The following is a 26,420-nucleotide window of genomic DNA, read 5'->3' as shown; positions in this document are numbered from 1 at the left end:
TTGCAAGGACTGACAAGTTTATTTCTGCAGTCAAGCCTTTTTATAGAAGCAGGAACAAACAGCTTAAAGTATATGGCCAGCAGAGCGCATACGGGGTTAACACATAATCAGTAAAAACATTTCAAGGACAGCGTGCTCTAAGTGACTCATGTGCTTATCCCACAACCCCTTTTCTCAAGTAACATCCCTATTTATTATTAAATCTTGGCGATGAGCATAACCAAAGGCAGGAGATGTTTTTCTGTCCGCAGTACACAAAGCTGGATACTTCTGGCCCTTCACCATTTTCCCAAGGACTTTCTCCTAATACGGCTATTTTGTACTATGCTTCCCAACATTGACTATGCCAAAGCCTTTGACTGTGTGGATCACAACAAAAATTCTGAAAGACATTAGAATACCAGACCACCTGACCTGCCTCCTGTGAAATCTGTATGCAGGTCAAGAAGCAACAGTGGAGCCTATTATACAGAGTGAAGTAAGCCAGAAAGAAAAACACCAATACAGTATACTAACGCATATATATGGAATTTAGAAAGATGGTAACAATAACCCAGTGTAAGAGACAGCAAAAGAGACACTGATGTATGGAACAGTCTTATGGACTCTGTGGGAGAGGGAGAGGGTGGGAAGATTTGGGAGAATGGCATTGAAACATGTAGAATATCATGTATGAAACGAGTCACCAGTCCAGGTTCGATGCACGATACTGGATGCTTGGGGCTGGTGCACTGGGACGACCCAGAGGGATGGTATGGGGAGGGAGGAGGGAGGACGGTTTGGGATGGGGAACACATGTATACCTGTGGCGGATTCACTTCAATATTTGGCAAAACCAATACAATATTGTAAAGTTTAAAAATAAAATAAAATTAAAAAAAAAAAAGAAGCAACAGTTAGAACTGGTCATGGAACAATGGACTGATTCCAAATTGGGAAAGGAGTACGTCAAGGCTGTATATTGTCACCCAGCTTATTTAACTTATGTACAGATTACATCATGCAAAATGCTGAGCTGGATGAAGCAAAAGCTGGAATCAAGATTGCAAGAAGAAATATCAGTAACCTCAGATATGCAGATGACCTCAGCCTTATGGCAAAAAGTGAAGAAGAACTAAAGAGCCTCTTGACAAAAGTGAAAGAGGAGAGTGAAAAAGTTGACTTAACTGAACATTCAGAAAACAAAGATCATGGCATCTAGTCCCATCACTTCATGGAAAATAGATGGGGAAACAATGGAAGCAGTAAGAGACTTTATTTTCCTGGGCTCCCAAATCACTGCAGATGATGACTGCAGCCATGAAATTAAAAGATTCATGCCCCTTGGAAGAAAAGCTATGATGAACCTTGAAAGCATATGAAAAAGCAGAGAGGTTACTTTGCCAACAAAATTCTGTCTAGTCAAAGCTATGGTTTTTCCAGTAGTCATGTATGGGATGTGACAGCTGGACTATAAAGAAAGCTGAGCACCAAAGAATTGATGCTTTTGATCTGTGGTGTTGGAGAAGATTCTTGAGAGTCCCTTGGACTGCAAGATGAAACCAGTCAATCCCAAAGGTAATCAGTCCTGAATATTCACTGGAAGGACTGACGCTGAAGCTGAAGTCACAATACTTTGGCCATCTGATATGAAGAACTGACTCACTGAAAAAAACCATGATGCTGGGAAAGGTTGGAAGCAGGAGGAGAAGGGGACAACAGAGGATGAGATGGTTGGATGGCATCACTGACTTGATGGACATGAGTTTGAGTAAACTCCGGGAGTTGGTGATGGACAGGGAATCCTGGTGTGCTGCAGTCCATGGCTTTGCAAAGAGTCAGACATGGCTGAGGAACTGAACTGAACTGAGAAACTAACACAAGATTATAAAGCTATTACACTCCAATAAAATTTAATTTAAAAAAAAGCAAGGATAAAACTAAAATGAAAAGAACTTTGCAATGATGGGGAAGAGTTAAGTTCCCTTCCCCAAATTCCTTTAGTAATGGATCTCTGATATAAGAGTCCAGAGAATTGATTTTAGTCAATGCTCTACCACAAAATATAAAAGCAAAAAATAGAGGCTGTGGAATAAGCAGAAGACTTTAGAAATATTGACTAAAACTTTTTGGAGATGAGATAAGGCACAGAGGGGGATGGATGAAAGCTGCTGGATTAGAAATCATTCCCCTTAGCCGGTTTGGGCTTTTATCCATAGTGCATCACTGTCTCTTAAAATGAGACTTTTCATTAGAGTATTATTTTCCAATGTTGTGTTAGCTTCTGCTGTACAATGAAGTGAATCAGCTATTAATATATCCCATCACTTCATGGGAAATAGATGGGGAAACAGTGTCAGACTTTATTTTTTGGGCTCCAAAAATCACTGCAGATGGTGACTGCAGCCATGAAATTAAAAGATGCTTACTCCTTGGAAGGAAAGTTATGACCAACCTAGATAGCATATTCAAAAGCAGAGACATTACTTTGCCAACAAAGGTTCGTCTAGTCAAGGCTATGGTTTTACCAGTGGTCATGTATGGATGTGAGAGTTGGACTGTGAAGAAGGCTGAGAGCCAAAGAATTGATGCTTTTGAACTGTGGTGTTGGAGAAGACTCTTGAGAGTCCCTTGGACTGCAAGGAGATCCAACCAGTCCATTCTGAAGGAGATCAGCCCTGGGATTTCTTTGGAGGGAATGATGCTGAAGCTGAAACTCCAGTACTTTGGCCATCTCATGCAAAGAGTTGACTAATTGGAAAATACTCTGATGCTGGGAGGGATTGGTGGCAGGAGGATAAGGGGACGACAGAGGATGAGGTGGCTGGATGGCATCACTGACTCAATGGACGTGAGTCTGAGTGAACTCCGGGAGTTGGTGATGGACAGGGAGGCCTGGCATGCTGTGATTCATGGGGTGGCGAAGAGTCGGACACGACTGAGTAACTGAACTGAACTGATATATATGTATATATATCCTCTCCCCCCTGGGCCTCCTGTCTGCCCCCCTCCCCATCAGACTCTTCTAGGTCATCACAGAGCACCGAGCTCAGTTCTCTGTACTATATAGCAGCTTCCCACTAGCTATTCATTTTACATATGGTTGTGTATTTATGTCAAAGCTAACACACCCGTCAGAGTGACCATCATGAACAAAATCTACAAACAGGAGAAGCTGGAGAGTGTGTGGAGGAAAGGGAAACCTCCTGCACTACTGGTGGGAATGTAAATTGATACAGCCACTATGGAGAACGGTATGGCAGTTCCTTAAAAAACTGAAAAATAGAACTACCATATGATCCACCTATCTGACTCCTGAGCACCTGCCCTGAGACATCTTTTCTTTAGGTGTATGTTTTCTCAGTTATTTAATGAGGAGGTTAGACATGAACTTTTGTAAAATTCACAAAAATTAGAATTCTCAGTGTGTGTTCACTTTGTACCACAAAATGTGCATGGAGCCACTATGACAATATATGCAGTTAAAATGACAGAGATCTGAAATGGAAATTAAAGAGATGGAAGGGGATGTCTAGTCAATTGGAAGAATATATTCCTTTGTTTCTGACAGGTTTTAGTTCTTTTTGGCAGATCCATCTATTTTTTGCAGCACAGTAATCAGAAATACATTGTGTCTTTGATATGTAAACACAGCAGTCTTCTTTAGCATCACCAAAAATGGGTAATCTGTGGAGAAAAAGAAAAGACTCTCTTTAGTGTTCATGATTTTCTCACACAATTCTCCTCATCCAGCCAGTGTTTTCTATAACTTTCAGGAAACAACGAGAAGCATTGGGTAAATAAACAGTCTAATGGCAGAAAGTGAAGAGGAAGTAAAAAGCCTCTGAAAGAGGGTGAAAGAGGACAGTGAAAAGTTGGCTTGAAACTCAACATTCAAAAGCTAAGATTTTAGCATCCAGTTCCATCACTTCATGGCAAATAGCAGGGGAAAAAATGTAAGCAGTGACAGACTTTGTTTGCTTGGGCTCCAAAATCTTTGCAGACAATGACTGAAGACGTGAAATTAAAAGACACTTGCTCCTGGGAATGGCTACCCACTCCGGTATTCTTGTCTGGAGAATTCCATTTCCATGGACAGAGGAACCTGGAGGGATACATCCATAGCATGGGAAAGAGTCATGGACGGAGGGACTAACACTTTCCCTTTCATTTTTTTTCCACTTGCTCCTTGGAAGGAAATCTATGACAAACCTAGACAGCATATTCAAAAGCAAAGACATCACTTTGCCAGCAAATGTCAGTATAGTCAAATCTATGGCTTTTCCATTACTCATGTACTGATGTGAAATTTATACCATAAAGAGAGTAAGTGCCGAAGAATTGATGCTTTCAAATCGTGGTGCTGGAGAAGATTCTTGAGAGTCCCTTGGACTGCATGCAAATCAAACCAGTCAATCCTAAAAGAAATCAACCCTGAATATTCCTTGGAAGGACTGATGCTGAGGCTTTGGAAGGACTTATGCTCCAATACTTTGACCACCTGATGGGAAAAGCCAACTCATTGGAAAAGACCCTGATGCTGGGAAAGGCTGAGGCTAAAGGAGAAGGGGGAGGCAGAGGATGAGATGGTTAGATAGCATCACTGACTCAAAAGGACATGAATTTGAGCAAACTGGGAGACACTGGAGGACAGAGGACCCTGGGGAGCTGCAGTCCATGGGGGTCAGAAAGGGTTGGACACGACTTAGCAACTGAACAGTGATAACTACACAGTCAGTCATAAATATACACTTTTAAAAGAAAGCTAATCAACCATCTGGAACTTGCAAGTTCATCTTCACTGGAAGCAAAGCATTCTAAACATAAATGTCATCATGAGATATACAAAATGAAGCTTTGAAAATTGGAAACTGAATCTCCTATTAACATATCACATGAAAAACTTATTGCTTTCATGGAATTTTGATTTTCTTAAATATTTAGGATATAACGACCTAGTATTTGGGGAGGCATTGAGACGATACCTATAGAAGTGTGATCAGGCTTAAACAGAGTATGTGCTCAGGAAATGTAGTAAGTAAGTACAGATACACAGGCTCTGCAGAATTTGAATGTGGCCAGAAAAGGAGGTTCAGTTCATGTTGTATGCAGTGGAAGGTTCCTTTCTTTCCGATTCCAAACAGTACACGAGTGTCTGCTGTGATCAATGTACTATTAGTTCCAAAGATGCAGGAGTGTTGTGGCTCATTGCAGATGTGGTGTGAGAAGCAGTCAAAGAATGGGATGGCAATGCAGAACTGGCGTGCTAGGATGGGATATGCGCAAGACGTTCACCTGCTTGTCCTAAATTGAAAGTGAAGTGGTACAGTGGGCAGGGCTCCATCACAGATTTTCTTTGTTACTTTGTTCCGTTTCTTCATAAAGCCCCTTGGCCCTGAGAAGTCCACCTTATTCCCTCCTAGGGCCTGACAGTCTAGTCACATCAGCACTTCTTTCAAGTGAGTAATAGCAAAAGTCCCCTGTGTTTTATCTCTTTCACCCTTCTGGTCCCCTTCTTCAGATTTCAAGATAACTTTTTGAATGCTCATTTGACCAAGCCCTTTTTCAAAAGACCCTCAGTGACTTCTCAGGCCTTCTTTGACCAGATCTCTGCCTAGTTCTTTAGTGTTATATTCTTTAATCCCCAAAGCAGTGAAAAAAATTATTCCTGTTTATGTTTTTCATTACTTGAAAACCAGGGTAGAGAACTAAAGAAAAGCGAGTCTAACTGCTACTCTTTCTACTATCATATGATACCTTTCAGGGTTACCTGATTACTGTCTTAACCAAAGCATCCTTTCAGTCTTCAGAAGAGAATAGAATGCTAATTGAATTTAGTTCATCAACTATGCCTATATTTCTGCTCATAGACACTTCAGAGATTTCCAATTTTATCATAAAGCTTAATAGAATAAACATAATGGCCCAATAAGAAACATACCCAAGCAGAAACCGAAATTAACGTTTTTCTATGTTCAGAAAAATAGAAATAAGTTAATATCAGAATTGCATTTATGTGTAAATAAAGTATAGAATATAATTCCTGGAAAACAAATAAAAATCAGAATAGATTTTATGTAACAAAATATATTTGCCTTTTCATACATTTATTCTTGTCCAGGACCCTTTATTTTAAAGTGATATTCTTTTTAAAGTACTGTATTTAAAAATATTATATTTTAGAACATGGGTGAAGCAACATAAAAATTTGCTAATTAAAGCAACATGTCTCTCAATTTTTTGTAATTTTCTACATAACAAATTATTACTCTATTTTATATAAATTTTTACCCACTCCTATGTCTTCAATTTTAATGTCTTATTTTTTTGAATGATAAAAAAAATCAATTTTAACTATCCTTTATACAAATGTAAATATATCATTCACAGACTCAAAAATCATAACAAGATATCATCTGTTCTGAAAAGCTCATCAAAATTTTTTTACAGAGCCTGTGCTCTGCAACAAGAGAAGCCACTACAATGAGAAGCCCACATGCTACAACTACAGAGTAGCCCCTACTCTGAGCAACTAGAGAAAAGTCTGAGTAGTGATAAAGACCCAGCACAGACAAAAATAAATAAATAAATAAAAAAATTTTAAAAATAGCAAAAAGCTCTTTCGCAGCTTATGCAGTTTCATTGCATCTCCTCAAACAACTCTCTTTCTACACCACTGATTAAAATAGGCTACAATATTTGTCACAAGTTGGCCAATTCTCTCGAATGCCTGGATTCCACAATCTGATATTTACTATACTTTTTTCTTCTCATATTCATTATTTCAATGCTGGATGTGGCCTACTTATTTGGTCCCATAGTTTGAAAAGTTCTACTTAAATTCTTTGTTTTAATAATATTGCAACAAAAATTCTTTGTCCAATAGCATCCAGCTAAAAATTTCTTTATTTTTAAATTTTGTTATTAAAAAAATTTTTTTTGGTGTCCCTCCCAAAGGAGTTGGTCTATCCCCTGTTTCTTAAAACTCCATTGTAATTAAAAATATACATTGTGACAAAGAGTGATGTCTTTTCATATATGGAGATTTTCTTTAAAAAATTAAAAAAATTTTTTTTCATTTATTTATTTTAATTAAGGCTAATTACTTTAAAACATTGTATTGGTTTTGTCATACATCAATATGAATCCTTCAAATAACTTCAAAAATCATTCTTCTTCTCAGACTATACTGCTTCTTTTGAAAATTTCTAAACTAAATTAAAACTATAAATCTCAGTTTTCAATAGCAGTGTTACTATCTTGCCTTGCAAACCTGATACAAATTGAATATTCAAATTAGCTTATCTAATACTCACATATTAGAATTTAAAAAGGAACCATTTATCCACTTCCAGCTCTTCCCTGATAATGTAAAATTTAATCCAATCCAAAACAGAATTCCTTCTTTGTTTATCAGGTTTTGCATGAGTCTCTGTAAATGAAACAGAAGAAATGACTGAGTATTGAATCCCTTTATCTATTGCTGGTTTGCATTCTTCTATTCATCCTCTGAAACCCAGTTCAAGTATTACTTTCTCTATGATGCCTTTCCTATACCCATTGGAGTTAATTATTCCTTACTTGTAATATTTCTATTCCGTTCATTTATATACCCAAATATTTATATTTATATTTTTGTATTCATTAAATAATATTTATTTTGCTTATATGTCCATTTAGTCTCTCAGATTGTGAGCTCCTTGAAGTCAAGGTTAATACTTCTATCTGCATAGAACCTTCAAGACTAGAGCACAAAAATCTTGATATGGTTAGAAGCCAGTGCTGAATTGTATTAAAATATTTTACTTATTAATTATTTACCAATTCTTCCTGATCTTGAATAAGCAGTAGACTGGATTCTCTTGTGGAACAGTCAGCTAGACTATCATTCCAAGGTTTGGAAGTTTCACTAAAATATAAGCATTTATCTCGGATTCGTTTCCAGTGCATTGGACACGTTAACAGAACTGGTCTCTCTAAAGTAAGAAGAAGAGGGAAAATAAAAATAAAATAAGAAAGAGGAAGAAAAGAAATGAATGTTATATTTCTAACCTGTCCCCACCCTACTAACACTAATAACACATACACAATTCAGTTCAGTTCAGTCGCTCAGTAGTGTCCAACTCTTTGTGACCCCATGGACTGCAGCAGGCCAGGCCTCCCTGTCCATCAACAACTCCTGGAGTTTACTCAAACTCATGCCCATTGAGTTGGTGATGGCATTCAACCATCTTATCCTTTGTTGTCCCCTTCTTCTCCCGCCTTCAAACTTTCCCAGCACCAAGGTCTTTTTAAATGAGTCAGCTCTTCACATCAGGTGGACAAAGTATTGAAGTTTCAGCTTCAACATCAGTTCTTTCAATGAATATTCAGGATTGACTTCCTTTAGGATGGACTGGTTGGATCTCATACAAGTCATTATAAATTCAGGAAAGTCTTTGATCATCACTGTGAGAACAATTCATGAATTTAATATAACTGAGGGTTTTGAGACCACTGTTCATTCTGCTGTTCAGTTCAGTTCAGTCGCTCAGACATGTCTGACTCTTTGCAACCCCATGAATTGCAGCACGCCAGGCCTCCCTGTCCATCACCAACTCCTGAAGTTCACTCAGACTCATGTCCATTGAGTCAGTGATGCCATCCAGCCATCTCATCCTCTGTCGTCCCCTTCTCCTCCTGCCCCCAGTCCCTCCCAGCATCAAAGTCTTTTCCAATGAGTCAACTCTTCGCATGAGGTGGCCAAAGTACTGGAGTTTCAGCTTTAGCATCATTCCTTCCAAAGAAATCCCAGGGCTGATCTCCTTCAGAATGGACTGGTTGGATCTTCTTGCAGTCCGAGGGACTCTCAAGAGTCTTCTCCAACACCACAGTTCAAAAGCATCAATTCTTAGTGACCAGCTAAAACACTGAGAGACAGAATAACTTGTTCAAGTCCACACAAGCAGGTGGTGATAGAGCCAAACTCTTTTTTGAGATTCCTTAAATTCCTTATCATTGCTCTTCCTACTCCATGGACAACTATATCAAACGCTCTTAAAAAAAAGTCTACTTGAAACAACATGTAAAATGAAAAGCAAATAATAATTCATACTCACAATTAATGGCAAATATCATGGAGAGAAATTATTAGAAAATTTCTAACTGCTAAATTATATATTTGCCTAATAATAATAAGATCTATTTGATAGCATTTTTTAGAGGGATATTCTCATTTTCTTAAAATTTCTCTTCTGTACAAATATATATAAAAAATGACCACATTCTGCTACAGTCTGTCAACAATGGAGTATTAACACACACTGCTTAGTAAGTATAAAGACAAGATCAATATCTTAATGATTAATACAATAAATATTAAAGAATTCATTACATGTTTGTGTTCTATTCATTAGCTTTAGTCAAAGGTTAGTTGCTTGACATATTAAAATCACCAAATAGCTCACTTAATGTATATTTTACTTTATAGCTTGGATTTTGACTAATAATTATTGACTCTCCTAGCCTGAGTACTCATAAGGCAGTATTATCTGGTAGTTAAGATGATAGGCTATGATGATAGACCACTGAAGTACAATTCTCAGTGTCACCCCTTAGCACATGTATGACCCCAAATGAGTTGCTTAACCTTTCCATGCCTCAGCTCTGCCAAACATAAAATCAGAGTGATAAGACTAATCTTAACATATGGGTTGTAATGAGCTTTAAGGAAAGTAATACAATGATAACTTCGAATTTTAGCCATTAGTCTTAGAAAATTCAAGCCACAAAATATACCTGTTGCTTCCTTCCGGTTCTCTTGAGCATCCATGCTGGTTTTTTCTACTGATGTGTTTTGTCTTATGAATATCACTGGTAAATAAAGAAACACCGTTAAGAAGATAAAATGCTGAAAGGTGCAATGAAATGCATATGCTATATTTATCACTTCAGGGAATTGTCGTCTCAGTACTATCTCAACAAGCTTGAAATGAACAGAAGATAAGAGCAATAGCAATTTAGTAACAGTGGGTCTGCTTAGAAGACAACATAAACAACATGTAAGTAAACACAGAGAAACACTGAGTTACTTGCATCTAATGTATAAGTAATCTGGAGAAGGGAATGGCAACCCACTCCAGTATTCTTGCCTGGAGAGAACAGAGGAGCCTGGAGGGCTATGGTCCCTAAGATTTCTAAGAGTCAGACATGACTGAAGTGACTTAGCGTGCACACACCCACTATATAAGTAAACTCTCAGGTGTTATTTAAATTCTTAAATTGCTTACACTCCTGTCTACATGTTCCATTTTCAGAATGAGTATAATTGTGTCTGTCCTATGGGAGACATTGCCTACGACAATCTGGAATTTAGTAGGCACCTAAGAAACTGTAGGGATGTCCCAGGAAGTCCAGTGGTTAAGACTTCACCTTCCAATGCAGAGGATGCTGGTTCGATCCCTGGTGGGGGAGCTGAGATCCCATATGCCTTGGGGCCAAAAAACAAAACAAAACAACAACAACAACAAACCCAGAACATAAAAACAGCAGAAGCAGTATTGTAACAAATTCAATAGACTTTAAAAATTGTCCACATTAAAAAAAAAAAAAAAGAAACTCTAAGCAATTGTAAACTTATTTTCTTTGTTATTATCAAGCTTTTATCATAATTACAATTTTTTAAAAAGTTCTTGGAGCACATGTAAATCCCCTATGAAGATTCTCAGAACAATTAGAAAGAGAAATATGAAAGCCTATGGTTTGCAAAGTGGATATGGTCTGGGCACTATTAGAGCACTGTTTCGTAACTGTTTTTATTTCATCAGTCTTCCGCTAAGTTTGGGGTGGCCAAAGCTGTTTAACATATTTTACTATTTATGGCAGAAGGAGAATAAGTAGAACAAGAAATAAATGATCTTGCATCACTTACCTGAAACACTCAACCCAGTCACAGTCAAGGCAAGAAGTATAATCACAGCACAACTAAATTTCAGGGGAAAGTTATGCCAACGTGGACCCTGACAAAGATCTGAGACATTAAGAAAACATGCTTGGTTAACTCAGTTGAGTTCATCTGGTACAAAAAGCAAAGGCTGTTTGGATCACATAAGAAAGAGCAAGATTCAGGTTGGGGGTTAGGGGCAAGAAAGAACATTTATCAGTTATCTTAAAGTAGGGTCCTAAGGACTTCCCTGGTGGTCCAGTGGTTAAGGATCTTCCTGCTAATGCAGGGGACACAGGTTCAATCCCTATTCCAGGAAGACCCCACCTGACGTGGCAGGGTAACTAAGCCGTGGGCCACAAGTATTGAAACTCAAGCACCCTAGAGACTATGCTCCACAACAAGAGAAACCACTGCAATGAGAAGCAACTAAAGAGTTGTTCACTACAACTAGGGAAAGCCCACGCAGCAACAAAGATCCAGCATAGCCAAAAATAAATAAAATTAATTAATTGATTTAAAAAAATGTTCCAGAGTGACCTGTAAGTCCATTTATTTCTACTTTAGTTTTTTACACTCCCCCAGGTGACTGAGTTGTGTGACCCAGTTTTCAGCCAACTACTACCGAACTCTCCTGTTAGGACGGTGACATTTGTCTAAGAGTTAGCCCTTTCTAAAACATCCTTGTGGAGATGGAATTTAAGATAGCTAAATGTGATAAAAGATTAAGGTAGGAAACAGAATGGATTAAATTTTAGATAGTGACACCTGGATAATCATGTGGAGGAGAGAGAGAAAAGATAACACCTAGAGGAGCTCCAAGGTCCTAGGGGTAATCTGAAAATGAGAGAAAGCACACTGGAGAATATTGACCTAGAACTTCTAATGCGATCCTGTGTGACACAGTAGCTAAACTTAGTGAGCCTGAGACAGTCCTAGGTGAACTTTCCTGACAGCTGTATGGTATTTTACCTTTCTGTCTCTTTTCTTCCTTATTCTTTCCTGTCTTGAAATTTTGAAAAATGGAGAAAGTTTCATATAGTCACTATCTTATCATTTATTACTGAAGAACAGCAGTGGTTAAGAGCAAAGGCTCTCAAATGTAACAGATTTGTATTTGAGTATGTTACTTTAAGCCTATAACCTTCATAAAATACAACTTCCTCACCTGTGAAACATAAAATAATAGTTACTTTGTGAGGTTTTGGAAAGGGTTATATGAAAAACTTCTTCTAGACATGGACTCTGGTACATAATAACTGTTCATTTAAAATTTATGGAATTGAGAGGAGGGTCTTATGACTCTTCTGAGTTGTTTTTCTGCAACACTACATGACTTTAGAACTAACAAAGTTACAACAAATTGAAGATGCCAGGTAAATTTTTAGTTCACTTCAGTTCAGTCGCTCAGTCGTGTCCGACTCTTTGCGAATCCATGAACCTCAGTATGCCAGGTCTCCCTGTCCATCACCAACTCCTGGAGTTTACCCAAACTCATGTCCATTGAGTTGGTGATGCCATCCAACCATCTCATCCTGTTCTCCCCTTCTCCTCCTTTAGTCATCTGGAAATACCCACGCAGGGCTATTTTTTGTTTGAATATAAACAATATGCCAAGGACTTCCCTGATGGTGCTGTGGATAAGAATCTCCCTGCTAATGTAGGGGACTCAGATTCAATCCCTGGTCTGGGAAGATTCTGCCACAATTACTGAGCCCATGCTCTAGAGCCCACAAGCCCCAATTGCCGAGACTGCATTCTGCGACTAATGAAGTCCATGAGCCCAGAGCCCACGCTCTGTGACAATGAGAAACCCTTGGACTGCCACGAAGACCCAGTGCAGCCAAAAATAAATAAATAAATACATAAAGTTAAAAAAAAATAGTATGCCAAATCATCTCACTCCATTGCTGCAAACCTTTTCTTGGCCTTCTCTCAAGCAGATTTAAGACTGTACATCTGTAAAACAGTCTACAAATTCCTGTTCAATCCATTTCCCATTACATCTCTGACTTTATCTCCTGCTGCTTTCAACACAGATATGGTCCATCATTTCACACCCAATGTATGTGCTCCTCCTACAAAAGGACAGGAATGTTCTCATCCCAGGGAACTTGCACTTGCCCTGGTCCATTTTCTAAAAAGCTCTTCTCCAAGGAAACATATCTTTGTCCTTTAATTCTTTCAGGTCTTGGCTCAGATGTCATTTTGTGAAGCAGGCCTTCTTCTACTTGATATCATACCCTCTCTGAAGTTAACTCTCAATTCCAGCACAAATAAAAAACAGTTTCTCAGGACTTTCCTAGTGGTCCAGTGGTTAAGAATCCACCTGCCAAAGCAGGGGACAGGGATTCTATCCCTGATCTGGGAAGATTCCATATGCCGTGAAACAACTAAGCAGTGCACATCCGGTACCGAGTCTGAGCTCTACAACAAGAAAAGCCACCACAATGAGAAGCCTGTGCGCTACAGCTAGCGACTAGCCCTTGAATAGTCCACAACTCAACAAAGTTCACAGGCAGCAGCAAAGTTCCAGTGCAGCCATAAATAAATAAGTAAAGAATAAAAAAAGCAGAGGGGTGAATATGAGAGAGTAAAAAATATAGATAAAATTTTCTCTATTGCATTTAATATTATCTAACCCATATATATGTATATACTTAGTTATTTGTTTATTTGTATGTCTTCCTAGCAGTATAACATAAACACAAACAGAGAAAATATTTTTCCACTATTTTTTCCACTTGTCCTAACCTCAGCACCAGGGCATGCCTGGTACAGGTGCTTATTTTTGGATGAATATGTAAACTCTAGAGGCATTTTGTGAACACTTATCTACTTTTTTAAGAAATCAAGTGCTGGGCCATAAACTAAATAGGTCACAACTCACATCTCCGGTTTACCTGAATGCCTTTGATGTAATCACTACTCTACAGTTCCCACAGCCTGAACAGTTCAGCCAAAGAGCTCAGGGGTAGCTTCATAATAAATGTAATAACAGGTCAATCTGTGGAGAAAGAATGTCAGCTGCCATTTCAATAAACAAGAGATGTTGTGACCATAAACCCATTAGCCAGGGCAGCCGCCGTGATGTTGAAGTCCGAGTGGAATTCAGAGTGAAGAAAAACAGGATACTAGCAGTAGATAGTTAAAATGCATGTCACGGGAATGATTTGAGTAAGCCCAGACTCTTGCATCTTCTCCCACATAAGTAAACACTAAAATCATTAACTCGATATGTCTGTTTTTGTGATTAGCAGTCATCTTTTTGTAGTCAACTATATATTTTTTTATTTCCAGCAAAAACTCCTATATGTCCTGGTTTCTCCCTCACCATTTGGGGACAGTTCCTCGGAGTTATCTAAGAGGCTGCCTTCCCAGCTATGGTCCTTGGTAAAACCACCAAATACAAAATTCTCAACTTGTAGGTTATACATTTTTTTGCAGTCAAGTGTTTTGTAACCACATATTTTGTTCTGACTTTATTCTGCTTTGTTTTTCAGATTTACTTTTATAATGATATTTTGAGGAATAATGATTACAAGCAGAATAGACACATCTTCTGACCCCATTGATTTGGGATCTTAGATCATAGCTTTTGAGGAAAATCTTGCTTTTTCTATATTCATCCTCCCACATCTCCTTTCAACACCATCCTCCTTTCTCGCCACTTTTGCTAGATTTGAATAGGGAACGGAATGCTTTTCTGTTTCCCATAAAAAAATAACTATAGTTTGACCAAACTGTCACTATAGTTATCAAAATTCTCCAATTTTCCATAACTGCCATTTGAAGGGTATTGTGAAACTATTTGATAACCCTAAGACTTTTCAGTCTCCAATTTAGAATGTTGATAACTGAATAGTTTGAAATTATCCCAAGTCATCCTGAAAGGATGTAGCACACCTGCTAAGCACACAAAGGAATGAATATCAGGTGGGATAAAAATTGCAATATTAGTAAATTTGGTTTGACATCAGAAGGCAGTACTATATTATAATAATTTTATACATTTTTCTACTTAGTTTCTAGTTTCTTTTCAGCCATGGAATCCATCACCTGTTACCTCACGTTAGAATCCTCATCTCCTTCACTCAGAATACTAGCTCCTCTGACACACAGAAAATTACCAAATTCAACAAATATCAAATAGGTTTATCAGTGACATTCTCCTGTGTCTTGTGGCCTATCTCCTTCTAAACTGATACATTTTTCAATTTAAAAATCATCAGATTGTGAGTATATTCACATCTTTGATCTTGAATATAACTTTCTTTTGGAACATTTTTTCTTCCCTTTGAAAAGTGGAAGATGTTCATCATTAACATCTTTAACACTTTGTGTTAATTAATTAGCAAAGTGTTAATCATTAACACTTTGTATTCTGAAAGGAATGTCATGGGTGCAAATGCACTGGAACTTAATCACAGTATTTTACAGAGAGATTTGAAATAAAGTAGGTTACTATTACAACAAGGTAGCAAAATATTTCTAAAAACATTTCTTTGTTAAAAAATAAAAACAAAAAAGGGACTTCCTGGCTGGTCCAGTGGTTAAGACTCCGTGCTTCCACTGCAGGGAGCACGGGTTTCATCCTTGGTTGGGGAACAAAGATCCTGCTCCCCACATGGGATGGCAAAAAATAAAACAAAAAAAAAAAATAGAAAAACTCCTTTTATTTCCAAATAAAATAAAAAATACTCCTTTGTTCATACTTATAAAATATTTATTCAGGTTCTTTTAGCCAAGGTTCAATAACAGGAATGATATTCAAAAAGAAATCTAAAGGTATGTACTTTTTTCCACACCTGTGATTACCTACAGACAGGCCATGCTATATCAACTTAAAACATGACAACTGCTCATCTTCAAAGTCATGATTTAAAGCCACAAATTTACAGGAACATCTAACTATTGGAAGATATACAAATGCCAAAAGGAAAATTAAAGCCACTTACTCTGAAGAAGAGATGGGGGTGATGACCTTTCAATGCCAGAATCCCTGGGTAAGTTTAAATCAGCATATACCAGCTGACTCTCCATTGCAAACAGAAGAATTCTTCCTTTTACTCGTATAAAAGGAAAAACTCCAACTTCTATGAGGCAAGATCAGCTGAAGGAAGTGATCAGTTTAAAAAGTTTTGCTCTTTCTTATACTAGCACCTACCCACAATGGTAGTTGTGGGTTTTGTCTATAAATTAGTGAGGAAGTCCACTTACTGGGTGTCCAGTGTACTTAGACATATAACATTAGGTTGGCCAAAAAGTTCGTTCAAGTTTTCCATAACATGGAAAATTCCAAAGGAACTTTTTGGCCAACTCAATATCTACTTTGTTTAGTTAATTGGCCTATTGTTTGACAATATTCTGGAAAGATTGTTTGTTGTCTTTGTAAGTATCTTTTTTCAACACCTTTTTCTGGGCCAGGACCAAAGTGAAGGAAATGAAGTACTCTAATTTGGCTCAAAATAAAAACAAACAAACAAACAAAAAACCCCCCAAGAATCAAGATAAACCATATTTAACGCAATGTTGTAAAAAGTAAACACTAACACACACAAAAAACTGTAGGACAATTTTCTAAAGCTCTCAAATCTTCCTGAAATATTTGTGCTCCTGACAAGAGCTGCAAAATGTGGGAAAAGGAGCTGTAAATGTGAAAAAGGTCACTGAATAATACAACAGAGAAAGCAAAGAGCCAAAGATCCAGACTATTCTTAGCTTAAAAGCATGCTTTCAGTGCACTGAAGTTTAACTTCAAGTTAGGAAGCGTGATTATGACCACGAGAAGTCCACAATGGCCATGTTAAAAACAATTGAGTGAGGAAGGAGTATTCTCTTCAACCAGAAGCTTGCAAAATTATGTGAGCTTCAAAAGTATAAACCAGCCAGAAATATAAACCAAAGGAGACTCTTCATTTGTGCATATGCAGTGTGAAACATACTGATGGATGTTTTCATTTGTTATAACCATCTTGACAACCATCTTATAGGACAGAAGACCCTTACTATGCAATTACTATTGTATACTTATAAAATGGACTCCTCAGGTGGCTCAGTGGTAAAGAAGCCGCCAGCCAAAGCAGGAGATGCAGCAGACAGGGGTTTGGTCCCTGGGTCAAGAAGAGCCCCTGGAGAAGGGAATGGCTACTCACTCCATTATTCTTGTCTGGACCACCTCATGGACCAGAGGAACCTGGCAGGCTACAGTCCATTGGATCACAAAATGTCAGACACAACTGAGTGACTAACATACCTCAACATAATAAAGACCATTTATGAAAAGCCCATGGCACAATCAGTGGTGAAAAAAAAATAAATAAAAGGTTTTCTTCTGAGGTCAAGAACAAGCAAGAATGTCTGTTCTCACCACTCCTATTCAACATAGGTATGGAAGTTCTAGCCAAACCAATTAGACATGGAAAAGAAGTTAAGTCCTCCAAGTTGAAAAAAAAAGGAGCAAAATTACATCTGTTCAGAGAAGACATAACCTTATGTGTAGAAAACCATCAAGACTCCAGACTCACACACTCACAAACTATTAGACTAATAAATGAATTTGTCTAAGTTTCAGAATAAAAAGTCAATGCACAGAAATCAGTTGCTATACACTGATTAATGATTTGGAAAGAAAATGAAATTCATTGGCAACAGTATCAAAAAGAATAAAATACTTCAGAAAAAAACCTAATTAAAACTTGTACTAAAAACTGTAGAATTTAAAGAAATTAAAGAAGACATAACTAAATGAAGAGACATCCCATGTTTGTGACTTGGAAGATTAATATTGTTAGCATATGTATACTAGAACTACCATACGACCCAGCAATTCCATTCCTGGGTATATGTCACAAAAAAACAAAAACACTAATTTGAAAAGATACGCACCCCTCAATGTTTGTAGCAGCAATACTTATACAATTGCCAAGATATGGAATAAACCTATGTCTAGGGCTTCACAGGTGGTGCCAATTGTAAAGAATCTGCCTGCCAATTCAGAAGACATAACAGATGTGGGTTGAATCCTTGGTTTGGGAAGATTCCCTGGAGAAGGGCAGGGCAACCTGCTCCATTATTGTTCCCTGGAGAATCCCCATGGACAGCAGAGATGGGCGTACTATAGTCCATGGGGTCACAAAGAGTAGGACACAACTGAGCACCCACGCATGCACGCACATAAAGAAAAGGAGTATTGATTGCTAGAGTGAAACTTGTGTAGTTGCTTCAAAAACCCAAGTGTATTTTGCTTTGCAGGCTTTTGTTGTTGTTGTCTGGTTGGCTGGTTGGTTTTTGTTTTGGGGTTGGTTTTTGTTGTTTAATGTTTTTAAAAATCTGAGTTCATTCACTAACAGTTCCTACCAGGGGGCGCTGCTGGCCTTTCTTTTTTATATCCTTAAACCTTCTGTATATTGAAATCAGAAAGCTCAAGTTATTGGTAAATGCTTCAATTCACATTATTTCATTTGATACATTAATATTTGCCTTATCCAGGCACTGGATTTTTTTGAATTTATGGATGAGTAAGGAGCAAAACTGACCATCTGTTTCCTACCTCAAAACCCAGGCTCCTTTTGCAGCCTACCGCATCACATTTTGCTCCTGTAATACCTACAAAACCAAGTTATACAGAGGAAAAAAAAGCTAAAATAAATTTTGCTCAAGGCTGGCCATTGTACCGCAAACAGCAGCTCTGCTCCTGGGTAGGTAGTTTGTCTAAATTCGAGTGGATGAAAACAGTATTCACTGTGTTGCTTATTGTGCCCAGGTACCTCTGAACAAGATTGATGTATATATATATGGTGACCTGGACAGCCTTGATATTTCCCTTTGTGTACACTTTGCGCTTAGTCTTTCAGTCATGTCTGACTCTTTTGTGATGCTATGGACTGCAGCCTGCCAGGCTCTTCTGTCCATGAGGATTCTCCAGGCAAGAATACTGGAGTGGGTTGCCATGCCCTCCTTCAGGGATCTTCCCAACCCAGGGATCTAACCCAGATCTCTTGCATTGAAAGAGGATTCTTTACTGTCTGAGCCACCAAAAAAAGCCCATGGATAATGGAGTGGGTAGCCCATCCCTTCTCTAGGGGATCTTCCTGACCCAGAAATTGAACTGGGGTCTCATGCATTGCAGGCAAAGTCTTCACCAGCTGAGCTACCAGGGAAGCCCCTTGTTTAAGCTCTAGACAGGTGTTTGCCTAAGTCAAGAGATACCTTCTCCAGGAGATCTTCCCCACCCAGGGACTGAACCCACAATTTCTGCAGTGGCAGGTGGATTCTTAACCAAAGCACCACATGGGAAGCCCAACTCTATAGATGGATACCACCATCAGATTAATTATATTATTTGCAGCTGAAGATGGAGAAGCTCTATGGTGGTGGTAGTTTAGCTGCTATGTGAGACTTAGTTGCAGCATGCAGGGTCTTTTTTTATGGCATGGCTATTCTCTAGTTGCAGCCTGAGGGTTTAGTTGCCCCACAGCATGTGGGATGTTAGTTCCCTGAGCAGTGACTGAACCTGCTTTCCCTGCATTGGGAGGTGAATTGTTAACCACTAAATAACTAGGAAAGTCCCGATTATATTTACCCTTCAGCAAGGGTAGTTGGATGGATAACAATTCTGCTTCAAAGATTTCTGTGGTCATAGCAAAGCAAAGAATAGAGATTTCAGCCTCTTTTTTTCTCTTGATGGTTTAGTGCTTTAATTTGTTCAGCATTGTCCCCAGTGGTTTCTAAAGTGCCTTTTTCAGACTTACACTTTAAGTTTAAAGGATTCTGACAGCAAATAATCTTTGACCTATAAACTCATGTCACACAGAACACACTAGAGCTCCGTATATGTCGCATGTTTAACTTCCAGTTCTAGTTTAAAGATGAGAGCAGTTCCTCAGAGAGCAGTCACTGAGTTAAAAACAATGATAATGCTGACTAAGAGTCAACTGCTCTTTTAAGTTAAGAGACTCCATTTTAGGTTTATGGAAAAAAGAAAAAGCAGTTTTAGATTGGGGTGAAAAGCAGAAATGCAGAGAGTTCCCACAGGCATTTCTTCCTCATACACAGCTTCCCCTGTTTTAAACACATTGCATTAGTTTGTTTTATTGGTTACAACTGATGAACAAATTTTGCTATAATATTATGAACTGAAGTCCATAGACTACATTAGGGTTTACTTTTTATGTTCTATATGCTATGGCAAGCTTGGGCTTTCCTGTTGGCTCAGACAGTAAAGAATCGGCCTGTGAGGCAGGAGGCTGGGGTTCAATCCTGGGTCAGGAAGAGCCTCTGGAGAAGGGAATGGCTATCCACTCCAATATTCTTGCCAGGAGAATTCCTTGGACAGAGAAGCCTGGTGGGCTACTGTCCATGGGGTTGCAAAAAATCAGACACGACTGAGCAACTAACACTTTCACTTTCATAATGATATGAATTTGATAGGGATAGAGTAAGGGGACAAAGTAGGTAATTAAATGGTTAATCCCACTGGGGATTGTAAGTAAAAAAGTATGAGACTGGGAAACCCCTGTATGTTAATGATTGCTTAAAAAAGCAGGTTTGCTTAACTACAAAACCAAGCAGGGTTGTTTAGCAACAAAACCTTGCAAAACAGAAGCATTGAGACATCTCTCAAAACAATAGAACGATGGCATGAGACCCACATCCCACCTAGTGAGCTCAGTAAGTTAATGACCCCCTAGGACAACCTCTCGGCACATATAAAAAAACAATAAAATGGAAAAGTGACATTCAAAGTGAAAGACCCTCATGGTCCTGAGACTTGAAACAATTTTTCCATAGTGCCATGACTGTCCTGGCTTAACCACGTAGGGACAAGAAAACTCCCCAGCCTGACATGAAGGCAGAGCTGACTATGGAAGCTTGACATCTACTCAAGAATGAGGAAAAAAAGAGGTATTTTCCCCCTCCCTACTTTTCCTTTGATTATTAATATAAAACTATAGCCCACTAAGTTCTCAGGCACAGCACCCTCTCATCCACCCACTTGTTAGCCTCACAAATCTCCTATTCTAATAAATCACTTCTTATCTATCACGTTGCCTCTCACTGGATTCTTTCTGTGCTGAGACATAAAGAACTAGAGCTCTTGAGAATCCCCCAAAACACCACCTAATAGTTTTAAATCCATCATTACAGAGTCACAGAGTATAGTTTCACTGTCTTAAAAATCCCCTGGCCTCCCCAATTCATCCCTCCCAATCGCTCCACCTTGGCCCTTCTGACATGTCTTTTCAACATTTCCATAGTTTTGCCTTTACCTAAATGTCAAATTGTTGCAATTTTACAGTATGCAGCTTTATTAGATTGCCTTCTTTCACTTAATAACCCGTATAAAAGGTTCTTTTTATTTTTTTTTCACTTGAGAACTTTTCTTTAAGTCCCTGAACATTATGTCATTGTTTGGAGAGTCTACAGTGTGTTTAGCCATTTATATATTAACAGGCATCTTGGTTGCCTCCAAGTTTTGGCAATCAAAAATACAGCTGCTATAGACACACCTGTGTAAGTCTGCATAAACATCAGTTTTCAACTCATTTCTGTAACTGCCAAAAAGTGAGACTGTTGGATCACCTGGCAAGTATATTAATTTCATAAGAAACGGACAAACTGTCTTCTAAAGAGTCAGCTTTTTATTGTCACCACTTGGTGAAACTTCTAAATCATTTCAAGGATCAAAATAATTCACCAGGAAAGAAATTTTTGTTCATCAAAGACCAATTTATGCCATTACTGTCTTGTTTTAAGAATCTGTTTGTAAACTCTGTTCCAACTGGACCAATCTCAGTGTAGCAGATCGTCAGGGTTGAAATCTTATCACCTCACAAAAGTCCAAAAAAGGGTGATGTAGACAGGTGATGATATATTTGCTGCTGCTGTTGTTTAGTCACTAAGTCCTGTCCAACTCTTTTGTGACGCCATGGACTGTAGCCCACCAGGCTCCTCTGTCCATGGGATTTTCCCAGCAAGAATACTGGGACTGGGCTACCATTTTCTTCACCAAAGGATCTTCCTGGACCGGGGATTGAACCTGCCTCTCCTGCATTGTCAGGCAGGTTCTTCATCACAGAGCCACCAGGGAAGCCTGATTATGTATTTAAGATCTTTCAAAAATAAAAATGGAGTAACTATAGTTCACACATACAAAATGGAGCCAGATGGCCTTAGGTGGAGGTAGTTTCAGATGCATTCTTGCATCTGAGAACTTGCAGATGCATCACTGAGAACTTAAACTTTCTGAATTATATCAAACTCAAGACCATCACCAGACATTTTCAAAACAGTATCTGCAAGCACTGCCAGGTGCAAATATAGTTTCAAAGTGCCTCCCTCCTACACCTGCAAGTGTGTAACCATTTTGAAACCCAAAACAACTCCTGTTTAAACAAGCATTCTTATTTCTTCCCAACTCTAGTCCTAATTTCTGACAATTTATATAACCTTATAGTTTTGACCTTTATAACCTTTCCTCATTTTGTAGCCTCAGAACGTAATAGCCTGGGGTTTTGATCTGTGTATGATCTCCTGAGAACAGTGGTGTGAACAAGCCACAAATCAACACCTTTTAGAGTAGGTTTGTGTGTGGGTGGCTACACACAACAGGGTTTCTGTCCTCAGGGGTCTTGGTTACCACGGGTTGAACCTCAGAGAGACAGAGCCTTGTCCCCATCTCTGCTAGGCCAGGGAGACTCGCAGGCTGTGGAGATTTATGCAGACGTTCTCCTGCTCTGCTAGGAAGGGACCCAGCGTGGCAGACAGCCTGAGCAGAGGGCTGTCCTCTTAGATCCACTGTTAGTCCACCAGGTCCCCATGAGGCGTTTGGCAGGTTGGAAAGGAGCCAAAGACCCTTCAACCGCAGGCATCCTGTTTTCAAGTGTTCTGAGTTTCTTTTCTGCCTCCACATCATGAGAAATGAAACACAGGAAGTGGGGCGTAACATCTAGGGTGGAGCGCAGAAGGTGGAGGGTCGGGGAGGGAGGGTTATCTTATACCATCTGGGGTACCATCCGCTCTATGGGCGTAATTTTCCAGGCCCCGCATCCGGTGTCTCCTTTGGCAGACGGTTGGGACCTGGATGTGGGAGATAGCCGCAGATCTATCTGCGAGGAGGAGAGGGATGTGGTCACCCCACAGGTAAGCTAGAGGCACCGGGAGAGGGCAGTGGTCGCAGCCCTGAGACGCCGCATCCCTCTGTTTGGCCACTTCTGATCCAGAGCAAAGCCATAGTGAAAGAGAAACCGCTACCGAGAGGAGAAGAGAAAGAAGAAATTGCCTTCTTGGTCTCTAGCAGGTTGCAAACTCTCCAGGGCTGTCCCAATACGGGGTGAACATCTGGCCTAGTTGCATGATTTGAAAAATATTTGACTTGATTTCTCCCCAGATGGCTGTGCGCCTAAGCCGCCCTCTTCATAGGAGTTTGCAGAACTTTAGTGGGTGACTGGGAGATTCCTTAGGGTAAGCTCTGCGGTCTAGGGATTAAGGGCTTTGAAAGGCTGAGAGAGGGCAGCAGGTGTTCTTAGTGACCTGTTTCAGGGTCTTTCCCCTTTTTATGTCTCCGTCTGCCTCTCTCCCAGGATTGTATCTTAATTGAAAAGTTGAGATCCCTTTGGAACCGGCCTGAATTCTGCTCCTTTCCAGAAACACAAAGGTCCCAGTGTTCTTGGGGAGACTTTTCTTTCCGTTTTGTCTGAAGAACCTTAAACTCCCGCTGACAGAATAAGGGTGTGTTAAAAAAAAAAAAAAAAAAAGGGCTCCCTTCCTGGTGTCATGCAGGTTAAGTGTGTCACCATTTTCATAATGTATTGCTTTTATTAACTGAAATTTCAGAAACAAAGACCTGATTGAGAAGAGGCGTTTTTTGGCTGGATTGTGAGAGCCCCAGCTTGAAGATACAGATGTAGCTCTGAGTTGTGACTGACACACTTAAAAAAAAGGAGGAAGTTTATTTAACTTTTTAAATGTGAGAAGCCATGGGTTCATTACAGAGCTTGTTTCTCAAGCATTAAAACTTCAGTTGATGAGAAGTGAAGTGTGTTAAGCAAGGATTGGTTGCACAAACACAGGAAAGGGAGGGAGGGAGATCTTGAGGGTGACAACAAGATTTCTCGGGATATCTTGAGGCCACAGGAATGGCCAGGTGTTGCTCTGTCCTTTTGTGTGGTACAATACCAAGATACAAAGAAGTTCTAATTCTTGAATTCTGAAATCAGACCCTCTCCTTCCAACTCTATTTTTGTATGCTGAACACTTCATTATAATTATAATGATCACTCTATTATAATTTCAATTTGTTGTTGCTCTTAGCTCTGTCAAGTTTTCAGTGGTACTATAAACCGTAATCTTTTAAAATGTCCCTGTCTTGACTAGACACCAGAGAAGACACTAACCTTGCCTCAGCCATTCTGGAAAATCCATCCAGACCTCTCCCACACAAGCCCCAGGTACCTGCTTCATCCTCTTCATCAGAATTCGCAGAGCTTTTGTTTCTTAGCACCTACCATAGTAGTAAACAATCTGCAGATATTTGGTGACTGGATAAGAAGTGATTAGTAATGCAAAAAATATGGAAAAAATGAGGCTGCCACTCTGACTAGATACATTACACAGCTGCTACAATAGATAACCTCCTGAATTTCATTGATAGCACAGTGTATATTTACTTATCACTCATGTAGCTGTGAAATATAGGAGGTTCTAGTTAGAATGCAGCTTTCTTCCACGTGGAAATTCAGGGACATAAGTTTCTTTTATCTTGAGGCTGTGCTACCTCTAAGGTCTCCTTGTTGTTATTGTTTTTTCATGAACAGAGAAAGGCAAAGGTTTTTGTGAAGATATGTCTGAGCTTAGGTGGCCTCAACCTGCAGGGACTTGAAACAGGACTTTGGTTTCTGGCCAGAGATTGAAGTCAGGCCAAGTGCTGAGTCCCGGCCATTAGGATTCATTTCCAGAAAATGAAGTTCCACAGAGAAACCAAAACTAGTGAAACAAGTGAGACATTTATTAGGAGGGAAAAGAGTACATGGCATAGGCACACACTGGCAAGCCCAGAGCGTCGGGTCCTTGTGGTAGTCGAATCACTTTTATGCGATTTTCTTCTGGGTTTCCTTTGGCCAAACGTCTTGCTTTGGCTGATTCTGAGTCCATATTTGGTGTATATCAGTGTCCTCCCAGGTGTGTGCCCACATTTCCTAGCCAAGATGGCTTCTAGTGAAGAGGCCTGTGCACAGGTTGACATTACTCCTTTTTTGATCCACAAAGAGCCTTGCTGCAGGTGTATTCTTGGAAAGGTCCTCTGGACCTTGAGAATGAGAAAAGTACTATCTCATTTCTGGGCAGGGCTTAGCTCCTCCTCCTCTTTATCTTGGAATACCTGTCCACAGGGGACAAAGTCCAGCTGTACAGCCCCGAGTCCATTTAGCTCCTGCCTCATGTACATTTCCAACAGTACAAGAGATGACTCTAAACATGGCCACCTGATGTGAAGAGTCGAGTCATTGGAAAAGACCTTGATGCTGGGAAAGACTGAAGGCAGGAGGAGAAGGGGATGACAGAGGATGAGATGGTTGGATGACATCACTGACTCAGTAGACATGAGTTGGAGCAAGCTCCAGGAGATGGTGAAGGACAGGGAAATTTGGCGTGTTGCAGTCCATGGGGTCACAAAGAGTTGGACATGACTGAGTGACTGAACAACAAAAACATGTACATTTTTGGAAGGTCTGCACCCAGTGACATAGTGACATGATGCTGTTCAGTTGCTAAGTCACGTCCAACTCTTTGTAACCTCAAGGATTGTAGCATACCAGGATCCTCTGTTCTCCATTATCTTTCAGAGTTTGCTTAGATTCATGTTCATTGAGTCAGTGATACTATCTGACCATCTTATCCTCTGGCACCCCTTTCCCCTTTTGCCTTCTGAAAAGACCCATCATCAGGGTCTTTTCCAATGAGTAAGTTCTTCACATCAGGTGGCCACAATATTGTAGCTTCAGCAACAGTCCTTCCAACGAATGTTCAGGACTGATTTCCTTTAGGATTGACTGGTTTGATCTCCTTGCCATCCAAGGGACTCTCAAGAGTCTTATCCAACACCACAGTTCAAATGCATCAATTCTTTGGTGCTCAGCTTTCTTTATAGTCCAACTCTCACATCCATACATGACTACTGGAAAAAACATAGCTTTGACTAGATGGATCTTTGTTGGCAAAGTAATGTCTCTGCTTTTTAATATGCTGTCTAGTTTGGTCATAGCTTTTCTTCCAAGGAGCAAGCATCTTTGAATATCATGGCTGCAGTCACCATCTGCAATGATTTTGGAGCCCAAGAAAATAAAGTCTGTCACTGTTTCCATTGTTTCCCCATCTATTTGCCATGAAATAATGGGACTGGATGCCATAATCTTAGAGTTTTGAATGTTGAATTTTAAGCCAGCGTTTTCACTCATTTTCATCAGGAGGCTCTTTTGCAATAGGAGGTGGAGTCTAAACTGAGAGGTTGCTAGTTTCTTTT

The 26,420-nt window shown here is 39.4% G+C and overlaps 1 protein-coding gene across 2 annotated transcripts; it reads right to left on the bottom strand.

Moving 5' to 3' along the window:
* Positions 1 to 16,175, bottom strand: LOC139183206 (killer cell lectin-like receptor subfamily B member 1). 2 transcript variants are annotated; one of them, XM_070790174.1, is made up of 6 exons: positions 15,859 to 16,175; positions 10,889 to 10,987; positions 9,757 to 9,831; positions 7,801 to 7,955; positions 7,296 to 7,411; positions 1 to 3,666 (listed from the first exon to the last, which is right to left on the bottom strand). In XM_070790174.1, the coding sequence occupies exons 1-6, from the start codon at positions 15,941 to 15,943 to the stop codon at positions 3,516 to 3,518; spliced, it is 681 nt and encodes a 226-aa protein (XP_070646275.1). In that variant the 5' UTR covers positions 15,944 to 16,175; the 3' UTR covers positions 1 to 3,515. The 2 variants fall into 2 exon arrangements, with proteins under 2 accessions (XP_070646275.1, XP_070646276.1); XM_070790175.1 differs by lacking the exon at positions 10,889 to 10,987 and having other exon boundaries at positions 15,859 to 16,173.
* Positions 16,176 to 26,420: the final 10,245 nt, after the last annotated feature.

The sequence above is a fragment of the Bos indicus genome, chromosome 5 (genome assembly GCF_029378745.1).
Source record: "Bos indicus isolate NIAB-ARS_2022 breed Sahiwal x Tharparkar chromosome 5, NIAB-ARS_B.indTharparkar_mat_pri_1.0, whole genome shotgun sequence".
Taxonomy (NCBI): domain Eukaryota; kingdom Metazoa; phylum Chordata; class Mammalia; order Artiodactyla; family Bovidae; genus Bos; species Bos indicus.
Note: the sequence above shows the minus strand (reverse complement) of the source record. Positions and strands in the feature narration are given on the sequence as shown.

What these genes read in the sequence shown, in the direction of transcription:
- LOC139183206 (XM_070790174.1), bottom strand. Translation starts at nt 15,943, where the DNA reads ATGGAGAGTCAGCTGGTATATGCTGATTTAAACTTACCCAGGGATTCT. An exon ending in ACCCCCATCTCTTCTTCAGA is followed by an intron (nt 10,988 to 15,858) that starts GTAAGTGGCTTT and finishes TTAATGTCTCAG; the next exon opens with ATCTTTGTCAGGGTCCACGT. An exon ending in TTCAAGATCAGGAAGAATTG is followed by an intron (nt 7,412 to 7,800) that starts GTAAATAATTAA and finishes TTTCATTTACAG; the next exon opens with AGACTCATGCAAAACCTGAT.